This window comes from Podarcis erhardii, assembly GCF_964252035.2.
Source record: "Podarcis erhardii genome assembly, chromosome: 3".
NCBI classification, from domain to species: Eukaryota; Metazoa; Chordata; class Lepidosauria; order Squamata; family Lacertidae; genus Podarcis; species Podarcis erhardii.
Window position 1 is genome coordinate 106,320,308 of NC_138507.1, and position 11,935 is coordinate 106,332,242.

General features: G+C 46.4%; 1 protein-coding gene across 1 annotated transcript in view; it reads right to left on the minus strand.

Moving 5' to 3' along the window:
- The window catches only part of TTL (tubulin tyrosine ligase), a 34,917-nt gene extending 25,174 nt beyond the window's left edge, over positions 1-9,743 (minus strand). Inside the window, exon 1 of the mRNA XM_081854931.1 lies at positions 8,877-9,743. Coding sequence (XP_081711057.1) covers positions 8,877-9,033 — 157 coding nt within the window. The 5' untranslated portion in view covers positions 9,034-9,743. The remainder of the gene's footprint in view (positions 1-8,876) is intronic.
- Between the last annotated feature and the right edge of the window lie 2,192 nt (positions 9,744-11,935).

Below are 11,935 nucleotides of genomic sequence, written 5' to 3' on the forward strand. Positions count from 1 at the left end.
GGAGGCCCCATTAGCTAAAGTAGTGCTTCAGGTTAAGAACAGTTTCAGGTTAAGTACGGACCTCCGGAACGAATTAAGTACTTAACCCGAGCTACCACTGTATAAGAACAATTCCAAGTGGGGAATGCTTGCGAAAGTGAGGCAGGCCTAGGAAAATATTCCAAAAACCTAGCCTCCCTCATCAAATGTATTCATGTTGAGAATTGTATCAAAGACCATTGACAAAGGAGATTCAACAGAGCTCTTGGCTTTCCTCCCCACAGATGGTGGTGGAGGGCGATCAGAAAGCTCTTTTTTAAGGCAACAATGGAGGCATTGACAGAGTTGAAGTGTTGGTGCTTAAAACAAGGAACAAAATAAAAAATACGCCACTGAGCCTACACAGTAGTTATCCAAGTGTTTTTAATTGCCGAAGGAGAGGCGAATCTTAACAAGGGTTTCTGTGAAATCTGCCTTTTGGGTTTAGCTCTGCACGAGGCCGGATGTCAAGAAGGGTTATTAAACTGTTAGGGTAGAACTAAACTTGGACAAATCACGAAGGAGCAAAAACAGGAGATGGCGCAGGAAATGATGAGTAACAAAATCTGGAGGCAAATCTGCAGAACTGCAAGGGAATCATCTCAGGCTAGATAAGCAGGAGGATCTTGGATCTCTAAAGGGACACGAAGTTCAATTTAAGATGCTGTTTAACATCTACATGAAACCTGTTGGCCCAGAAATGGAAGCAAGAAAAAATACCGACGAAAGAAGAAGGGCAGACAAAATTAATGGACTATGCAGACTTGGATAAAATGACAGGAAGGATTCGAAACCTGCGGGACCAGAGATTTACAGAAGTTTGGAAGAAATATACGAACTATTTGAAGAGCAACTGTAATCAACAAATTACGCTAGTAGGACTACAAGAAGTTTTGTAAGGGGAAATATATGAAATATTGCAAAGAGAAATAAGAGAGACATTAGTTATAATATTTAAATGTAATAGTGAAAGTAAGAAATGTAAATTAAGTGATAAGATTTGAAAAAATTCAGATGGGATGGATGGAAGTAAAAAAAAGTGTATAAGATATAAAAGTATGTTTAATAATTGTTGAAAATGTTATGTTAAAAAACTAATAAAAAATATATATATATAAATAACATCTACATGAAACCACTGAGTGAGGTCATCTGGAGTTTTGGAGTACGTTGCCAGCAATAGGCTGATGACACACAGCTCTATTTCTCCTTTACATCTGCAGGTGAGGCAGTGGAAGTGCTGGACCAGTGTCTTGCCTTGGTAACGGACTGGATGAGAGAGATGGGTAGCTCAGTTGGGTAGAGCATGGTGCTGGTAACGCCAAGGTCACAGATTCAATAGCTGCATGTTCCTGCATTGCAGGGGATTGGACATCCATAGCATGGGTAGGCAACCTAAGGCCCGGGGGCCGGATCCGGCCCAATCACCTTCTCAATCCGGCCCGCAGATCGTCCGGGAATCAGCGTGTTTTTACATGAGTAGAATGTGTCCTTTTATTTAAAATGCATCTCTGGGCTATTTGTGGGGCCTGCCTGGTGTTTTTACATGAATAGAATGTGTGCTTTTATTTAAAATGCATCTCTGGGTTATTTGTGGGGCACAGGAATTCGTTCATTATTTTTTTCCCGAAATATAGTCCGGCCCCCCACATGGCCTGAGGGACGATGGACCGGCCCCCTGCTGAAAAAGGTTGCTGACCCCTGATTCACAGGTTCCCATGCAACTCTACAATCTATGATTCTATGATTTAACAAACTGAAGCTCCATCCAGATAAGACTGAGGTACTGCTAGTGGAAAGCACCGTATTTTTTGCACCATAACACTCACTTTTTTCCTCCTAAAAAGTAAGGGGAAATGTCTGTGCGTGTTATGGAGGGAATGCCTACGGGTGGCATGCCTACGGATTTTCCTCCTCTAAAAACTACATGCGTGTTATGGTCGGGTGCGTGTTATAGAGCGAAAAATATGGTAGTTACTGCTAGTGGGGGTACTTATTGTAAATTGCCCTGTGATCTTCGGATAAAGAGCAGTATAGAAATAAATAATGATGATGATGATGATGATGATGATGATGATGTATTCATGACCATCACGTGAGCTCAGGTGGCCTCAGTTTTAGACAGCCTTCCATCAGCTTTGACTGGTGGCTAAGCTGTGCCCATATCTGGACAGGGATAGCCTCACTTCTGTTGCCTATGCTCTGCTAACCTCTAGGTTAAGATTACTGCAATGCATAATTTGTGGGGCTGCCGCTGAAGACAGCTTGGTGCAGAATTCAGCAGCCAAGTTGCTCACCGGGACAAGACGGTTTGAGCATGCAGTCATACCTTGGGTTGCGCAATTTCAGGCTGTGCACCGCGCCAAACCCGGAAGTACTGGAAAGGGTTACTTCCGGGTTTCGGCGATTGCACATGCACAGAAGCACTAAATCGTGCTTTGCACATGCGCAGAAGCACTGAATCGCAACCCACGCATGCGCAAATGCAGCGCTGCGGGTTGTGAACGTGCTTCCCACACGGATCACGTTCGCAACCCGAGTGTCCACTGTATTAGACCAATTTGGCCAGACTGCACTGGCTGCCGATTAGTTTCCGGGCCAATTTCAAGGTGCTGTTTTTAACCTATAAAGCCTTAAGTGGCTCAGGACCTCAATACCTCAAGGACCACCTCTCCGCATTGGAATTGACCCAGACCCTGAGATCATCCTTTGAGGCTCCTAGAACACTTCTGCTATATATCTTTAGGTGCCAGGCAACAACATTTATTGTCTCCCAAGGGCTTTGGCTAATTAAACAATCAATGGCCTTTTAAACTGTGTGTAGGGGTTATTGTTTTTCTTTGTTACTATGGTATGTATTTTTGTGTTTTTATTTTCCAAACCACCCTGTGATCCTTGGATGAAGGGCAGTATAGAAATTTAATAATAGAATAATAAGTATACTACATCTCCCCACATCTGTTGGAGAAGCATATGGTACTCTATTTTCCTGACTGTCTAGATACCTCAGGTTGCTTCAATATCCCAGGATAGCATGTTGTGTTTCAGCCTCTGATATAGGGTAAAGCAGTCCTAAGTGGGGATGAATATCCCTTAACCATATTAATAATTCATTCTCTCTCTCTAATCTCTCTCTCTCTAATTACATCCAAGTTGAACTTCGTGTTCCATAGAGATTTGTAGATTCCGCTCCTCATCTAAGTCCAAGATTCCCTTGAAATTATGCAGAACTTCCACCCGGATTTGATTACTCTCCCTTCACTTGCTGTGTCACCTGCCGTTCTTGCTCCTTCACAATTTGTCAAAGATTAGTTTCATTCGTACGGCCTCATCACACATCCTGACATCTGGCCTTGCACAGAGCTGAATTTAAAGATTTTTTCAAGGCAACCCTTGTTATAATCTGGGGCTGATGGGAATTGGAGTCTGACAACATCTGTGAGGCGGTGCCTTCTATACCCTTAGGCTCAAGAGATAAATCTGAGCATGGCTAAAAACAAAAACAACCACACTGATACATGCAGCTAAGATCAAAATATAAAATGGGGGGAAGGGGGGAGAATAGTAATTTTAATTTAATTATACCAATCAATCATACATCCCTGTTGGAGATGCTTTATATACCATACTGGTGCAAATTTCAAACAGAAGCGGTTCAGCAAAGGAAAGGAAAGTGATTAAACCATTTTTTAAAATAGTATTGTTTACTGCTGAAAATATGAGTAAAAGGAATGTACTAACATATGAAATGAAGACCCTTGATCATCTTGCTTGACCTCCTCTGCACACACACTCCAGCTTGTCAATATCCTTCTTAAATTGTGGCACATTCATGCAATCACTTAATGCATTGTTTAAATATAAAGGTAAAAAGGTAAAGGTAAAGGACTCCTATCGGACGCGGGTGGCGCTGTGGGTTAAACCACAGAGCCTAGGACTTGCCGATCAGAAGGTCGCGGTTCAAATCCCCATGACGGGGTGAGCTCCCGTTGCTCAGTCCCTGCTCCTGCCAACCTGGCAGTCCGAAAGCATGTCAAAGTGCAAGTAGATAAATAGGTACCGCTCCGGTGGGAAGGTAAACAGAGTTTCCGTGCACTGCTCTGGTTCGCCAGAAGCGGCTTAGTCATGCTAAGCTGTACGCCGGCTCCCTTGGCCAATAAAGCGAGATGAGCGTCGCAACCCCAGTCGGCCACGACTGGACCTAATGGTCAGGGGTCCCTTTACCTTTACCTTTTAAAGGACTCCTGGACGGTTAAGTCCAGTCAAAGGTGACTATGGGGTTGCGCCGCTCATCTCGCTTTCAGGCCAAGGGAGCTGGCGTTTGTCCACAGACAGATTTCTGGGTCATGTGCCCAGCAAGACTAAATTGCTTCTGGTGCACGGAGGACCGTGACAAGTGCCAGAGTGCATGGAAACGCCATTTACCTTCCCGTCACAGTGGTACCTATTTATCTACTTGCACTGGCATGCTTTCGAACTGCTAGGTTGTCAGGAGCTAGGACAGAGCAGCGGGAGCTCATCCTGTCACGGGGATTTGAATTGCCAGCCTTCTGATCATCAAGCCCAAGAGGCTCAGTGGTTTACACCACAGCACTACCCCTTAAATATAAATAGCTCTCAAGTTCATAGGTCACTTTCTGCCATATGGCCTTCGAGCAGCTGAGAATCCTAACAACCTGAATTGCATGTACTTTGCAGTGGCAAAGGTACATACGCAGGGACACCTACAACTCATTAAGATAAATCCAACGAAAACCCAGAGCATTTAGGGAAAGCGAACTCCACTAATATGGCCTGGAGACAAACTAATAAGGATGAGGTTGGCACAAGGCTGGTGTTAAGCAATCCCTGTAGTTTCCTCTAGTCAAAAGCTATGCTACCACATTCTGTTCCAGCAGAAGCTTCCAAGCTGTCTTCAAGAGCAGCTCCATGTTAAGCGCCTTTCAGGAGTCAGGTTTATTTCTTTGCCTGCAAACGCCCACTTGAAAATATAGCTATACTGTACTTTCTTCATTCTTTTAACCCAGTCTTCCCTTCTGTACTGCTGAAGCACACAACGTGCTTCTTTTAAAAACAAAACACAGCTAGCAAGAATAGCCTGACCATGCTTCACCCTTTATTTACACAAGGGCACAATGTAGCCCTGTTGGAACAGGATTTGGGCTGGGAAAAGTCCCAAGGCTACAAGGCGGATCTTTCATTTGTTTATAATTGTGGTATCCAGAACTTTATCAGCTGAGAACTCATCAGAGCCAAGAAAATCAGCACTGGCTCCTGAAATCTGGACATGAAGCTTTCTGCTAATGCAGTCCATTAGCATTTTATGCAACCATCCTTAATTGCTGACTCATGTTCCATTATCAATCAGTCCTAACTTCCTTTGTCTGAATTGTTGCTCACCAGTCCTGCTGCCTGGCCAGCTATTCTGACTTTGCATTTTGTTTGCAATCCTTCCATCAGTAACACTAGCACAAAAGCAGTTGTAGTTTTGTAGAGGTGTCCAATCCACAAACAGGATAAGACACACTTCTTTCCTTCCAGTTAGAAGGCTACACAAGGTGAGTTATGAGAATATTCTCTGTTAGCTGTCCCGAGCTCTGAAACTGTCCTTAATGCAGACCAAGACGGGGGGTACCATGTGTATGTACATGTGATCAATCTAGATGGAGAGGGAGGTACAACCTATCTTTCCTGCTTGGCAGGGGGTTGGACTCGATGGCCCTTGTGGTCTCTTCCAACTCTATGATTCCATGATCTTGGGTGGGGAACTCTTTGAGTTGGTCCTAGATCGTGGGTTCTCCTTAAGTTGGTGCAGCTGCTAGTATGTCACCTATCTAGAGCAGCTGAACCCGGCTATTCTTACTCATGCATCAGTTAAAACAATTACTAAGATTCATGATCCACACAGGAGATGAAATGGCAAAGCAGGGAACTCATAACCTTGGAGAAGGACTTCTGTATGTTGGGAGCAGAGCAACTGCAGAGCCTATCCTACTGTCACACTCCCCTCAAGGCTAGTTTCCATGACGTTTACATTTCCGTAGGATTCGTCTGCAGATGGAACATATGGATTTGTTTGGTTTGCTTAAATAATGATCCTGTTCATGTACCCATGAATGTACCCAATCCTATATGCACTTACTTGGGAATAATCCCATTGACTAGACATACATAGGACTGTTTATTATGATGACTGCCCATTTATCTCAGAAAGAAGCACATGGCTCAGTGTGTGATCTTCTACCTTGTAGGGTGGCAGAAGGCTGGGACTCTTCTTTCCTAGTTTGATTTTCTGAAAAACTTGGGATGAACAGAATAATAAGAGTCAAAAGAATCCACCAAGTTCACCAATTCAACCATCTAGTGCTAGCAACCCAACATCCCTAAAGGGGAACCATCCAGCCTCTGCTTAAAACCTTCCAATGAGAGCAAAGTCATCCACCTGGTTCCATTATCAAACAGTGTGCAGCATCAAGAGGTTCTTCCTAATCCTTAGCTGAAATCCCCTTTCTTGAAAGGATATTGCAGAGCTGGGAAAGGTTCAGGAAAGGGCCACACAAATGATCAAGGGATGGAGAGACTCCTCTGTTAGGGAAGGTTGCGGCGTTTGGGACTTTTTAGTTCGGAGAAAAGAAAGAGGTGATACAATAGAAGCTTATAAAATTCTGCATGGCATGGAGAAAGTGGACAGAGAATTCTCTCTCTCTCTCGTAACACTAGGACTTTGTGGGCATCCAGTGAGGCTGAATGAATGTTGGAAGATTTAGAGAAGTACCTTTTTGTGCAGTGAATAGTCAAATTATGGAACTTAGTCCTGACTCAGCCTTTTTAGCTCCTGACTCATGCTTTAGCTTCAGGCCTACTAGAATCCTTGATGCACTTTCCAATGCTGTTATGAGCTAGCCATTTCTGCAATTCTTCCCAAGTACAATGCACTCTATGGTTTTGTTTTGTTTTTAATTCCAGGACTTATTCCACCCTCCCAAAGCTCATCCTGCCCCAAAGTCAACCAATGAAGCTCATCCTTCGCCATGTGCCTTCCGGGTATTTTGCACTACAGTTCTCTCTGGGGTTGTCGCCACTATTCCTGCATCCCCCTAAAGCTCTCTCTCCTCCCAGGAATCCATCTCTCGGAGAAGCCACCTGTTCCAAAAGCACATTATTCTCTTTTGGCTGAACAGGCTCAAATGTCTTGTCACAAGAGCCCACAAATGGCATTTTAAAAATAACCCCACTGAAGAAAATAAAGACTATTACACAAAATTAAGAGGCAGCACAGAAATTTGCAATGTCATTCATTTTTGTTCACAATAATAATAATAATAATAATAATAATAATAATAATAATATGGCCTCGGTCCAGTATATCTGAAGGAGCGTCTCCTCCCCCATCGTTCTGCCCGGACACTGAGGTCCAGCTCCGAGGGCCTTCTGGCGGTTCCCTCACTGCGAGAGGCCAAGTTACAGGGAACCAGGCAGAGGGCCTTCTCGGTAGTGGCGCCCGCCCTGTGGAATGCCCTCCCATCAGATGTCAAAGCGATAAACAACTACCTGACATTCAGAAGACATCTGAAGGCAGCCCTGTTCAGGGAAGTTTTTAATATGTGACATTTTAGTGTATTTTTTATCTTTGTTGGAAGCCGCCCAGAGTGGCTGGGGAAACCCAGCCAGATGGGCGGGGTACAAATAATAAATTATTATTATTATTATTATTATTATTATTATTATTATTATTATTATTATTATTTATATACCACCCTATACCCAGAGGTCTGTGGATCAGCTTTCAATGTGGATCAGCTTTAAAGTTAGTCAACCAGTAACTATGAACAACTCAAATAGAGGAGATTAGTGAACTAAACTCTTTTTGTCAAGTGTTTGGGTCTTTGTATTAAAGATATAACAACTGTTTAAGATTCACCCGTCTTTTGTGCACAGTTTAATTACTATTTCCCAAAGGCTATTCCCAACTTAGGAAAAGTCCTTCCCATGTCACTTCAATAAAGGGCACTCTTGTTACTTTTATCATCAACAATGACACACGCACAACAACACTTTTGCTGAACACTTGATCCAGCAGTCTTCTTTTAAAAAAATGGTCAAGGTACAGCAATGCCTGCCAATGGGCAGCTTGCTGGAGATCTGTGGTTGCTTCTAACCACCATCTAATATGAAAAGGCATAAATTACATTTCAGTACCTAATAAGGGACTGGCTGCTATATAAGTTTGCTCTCCAGTAGTTCCTTTGGGAGTGGGGCGGAAATCTAAGTATTCCTATAGAAATGTGATTCTCAGCATTATGTTGTGATTGAGACCCAACCAAATGCATCATTATCCTTACCAAGAGGAGCACCCCAGACCAAATTAGTTTCACAATTGCCGCAATTCATTAAAAAACACTGATAACAAATATATCAGGAGGTTAAGGGATGCCAATTTTATGACGTTGTGCCAGTACTGTACAGTATGTCGTTTACTCCAGCTACTTTCTGTCCTCCAACCCCCCCCCCCACGAAAAAGCAAATCCCCAAGCGGACTTGCGAAACAGTCAAGTCACTCCCTGGTTGCAGTAGCCAACACCCAAATCTAGTTATATGCGCCACGAGCCAGACAGACCCTCTCTCTCACGCCCCTCCTCTGGTGCACCCAAACTTAAGCAGTTGCATACATAAGAAGCGGGTCTAGGGGGAGGAAACCCGGCGCCGTATCGCTTCGAACGCAGCCGGCTGCCTCCCCCGCGCGCCCATTCATACAACCAAGCGCAGCTTTAGGAGTGTTGCGCGGAAACCTGATGCTCGAGAGCGCAAAAAACCCAGCTCGTTTGCCCGGATAACTGTCGGCCCCATCGCTCGCTTACCCAGTCTCCCAAATGGCAGCCTGTTTCTCTCCCCCAGCATGAGGTTAAACCTGGGGTTGTCCCTTTTCAGCCTCTTCCATTGTCCGGTGGAAAGCAGGATTTTGGAGACTTCCGCGTAGACGCTGCTGTTCTCATCCCGTGCCACAAACGTGTACATCTTTGTATGTATGTGTGTGTGTACAGTATATTTAAAAATGAACCATAAATAAATAAATAGAGGCGCAAAATGCGCCGCCACTCCCCCGCCCCACCTGGCCGGATCAAAGAGCAAGCCCTGGAGCCATGGATTAAAAAGGCGTGGGGGCCCCGCCGTCTCTTAGCCCCCCCAAAATAAAAACCATCCAAACCGGCATTGCAAGAGACGTAGACACCCTGCCGGGCTCAAAAACGAGTTAGGGGCGGCGGCGGCGAAACCGAGAGGACGCAGCGAAGGAGGCTTCTTGCCGCCGGGTCTGACTCCGGTTCCGCGGCACCGGGGAGGGCGGCCGGGGGTGGGATCCGGGCGCGCGCCTCCCTTGGATCAGAGCCCGGGCACCTTCCCTTCGAGCGCTGGACTCCCGAGCATTTCTTGTCACCCCTTCCTACATGCTCGCGAGGAAGGCGCCGAAGGCAGCAGCAGGAGCCGGATCAAAAAGCGGCGGCCGAGCGGCCCCCGGGTCCCTCCAGCTATCCCCGGAGGGCCATGGTCACCCCTGCGGAGGAGGCGCTCTCACAAGCCCGAACTTTCACTGCCGCTGCCGCTTGCAGAGAGGCGCACGCCTATCTCTGGAGGAGGAGGAGGAGGAGGAGGAGGAAACGGCTTCTGGGAAGACCGAGGCAGCCTCTCCCCCTCCGGCAGCGTCGGCAGCGGCTCCTCTTCCATCTTGGCTCCACCCCGCCGTGATCCGGGGCCGCGGAGCGCAGGGGTCAGGGAGCAAAAGGGGGCCGGGCTCCGGAAAAAAGCGCCTCGCCGCGTCTGCCCGCCTGTCCTTTCTGTTCCCAGAAGACTTATCAAACTCTTTGGGTGCGATTAATTCGGAGCTGATTCGGTGTGTGGGTGCGCGATCGTGCGTTTTCGCTCCGGATCAGTAGCGCAAAGGGGGCTGATTCTCTGCGCTTGTTCGAGAGGAGCCGTTGCAGAGGCGCGCAGCATCTCCAAATATGTACCCTGCGGCTAGCTGGGTGCAGACAATGGGGTTCTGGGCCCTCCTCGCTGCACACGCGTTCCCTCTTTCTCACACGCAAGCCTAAAAACTAGCAAACCCATCATCGTGCTGCTACCATCAGTGGCTGCCTGGATAATCTCATCCAACTCCCACAAAATGTTGTGGTTATTGTTAAATTTGCATATCACCCTTCATCCAAAGATCTCAGGGCGGTTCACAACAGGACTGGGATAGTGGCCTGGGAGACCTCAGTCGGTACAGCACGAGATTCAATCTCAGGGCCGTGGGTAGGAGCCCCACATTGGGCAAAAGACTCTTGCATGGGGGGGGGGGTGGACCAGATGATCCTTGGGACCCCTTACAACACTGCAGTTCTAAGATGTAAGAAAAATAGAAAACAAAAATACAGAATGTGTAACAAAAATAAACCCACAATCACTTTTAAAAAGCCATAGAATCAGCCAGATTTCTGGTTGGAAGAGACTCGTTTCACCTGAAGATATGTAATGAAGTTGTCAGGCAAGCCTCCCTGAGGAGAGCGTTCCACAAACGGAGCCACCGCAGAAAAGGCCTGTTCTCATATTGCCATCCTCTAATGTATTCATAAGGGACGTGGGTGGCACTGTGGGTTAAGCCACAGAGCCTAGGACTTGCTGATCAGAAGGTCAGTGGTTCAAATCCCCGCGACGGGGTAAGCTCCCGTTGCTCGGTCCCTGCTCCTGCCAACCTAGCAGTTCAAAAGCACGTCAAAATGCAAGTAGATAAATAGGTACCGCTCTGGCGGGAAGGTAAATGACGTTTCCATGCGCTTCTCTGGTTCACCAGAAGGTTCTGCTGGCCACATGACCTGGAAGCTGTACGCCGGCTCCCTCAGCCAATAAAGCGAGATGAGCACCGCAAGCCCAGAGTCAGTCACAACTGGACCTAATGGCCAGCGGTCCTTTTACCTTTAATGTACCGATGGGCACTGGTTTGGATGGCTCTGAAAGAAGATTAGACGAATTTGTGGAGGATAAGGCTGACAATGGCCACTTGCCATTGTGATTGTGTTATAGTTGCGGTGTCAGAGGCATGGAAGGGAAGGAAAGAAGTGGAGTGGAAGCGAGGGAATCTTGTTTGCACTGGGGGAAAAGTCTGCACTGAGGGATGTTCAGCACCTACCAATAGGATCTACATACAGGTCATAGGGTTTTAAGAAGTGGCCTTACACTGAGTCAGACTATTGGTCCATCTAGCTCAATGCTGTCTACACGTGACTGGCAGCAGCTCTTTTGAGTTTCCTTGCAGGTGCCCAAGTGCTGTCTATGATTAGCAGCATGTCTGAAGGCACAGAGAGTTGTTGGGTCCACTGGGCAGTGGAAAGTGGCACTGTCTCTGAGGCTGAAGCATCAGAATTTTCACCACAAGGCCTTGCCATGTTCAAGAATGTCGTCCCATCAGTCAGACTCCACAATACCTTGGGTTAAGAACTTAATTTGTTCCAGAGGTCCGTTCTTAACCTGAAACTGTTCTTAACCTGAGGTACCACCTTATCTAATGAGGCTGCCTGCTGTTGCTGCGCTGCTGCCGTACAATTTCTGTTCTCATCCTGAAGCGAAGTTCTTAACCCAAGGTACTATTTCTGGGTTAGCGGAGTCTGTAACTTGAAGCGTCTGTAACCTGAAGCGTCTGTAACCCGAGGTACCACTGTACAGGCATGTAGTGTATGAGCAGCTTAACACCAACAGATTTCGTACCTTCCTCCCATGGATGGGGCAATTCCTTTGCCGTGACCATAGCATGTGGCTCAGCGAGGTACCGTATTTTTCGCTCTATAAGACGCACCAGACCACAAGACGCACCTAGTTTTTGGAGGAGGAAAACAAGAAACAAAATATTCTGAATCTCAGAAGCCAGAACAGCAAGAGAGATCGC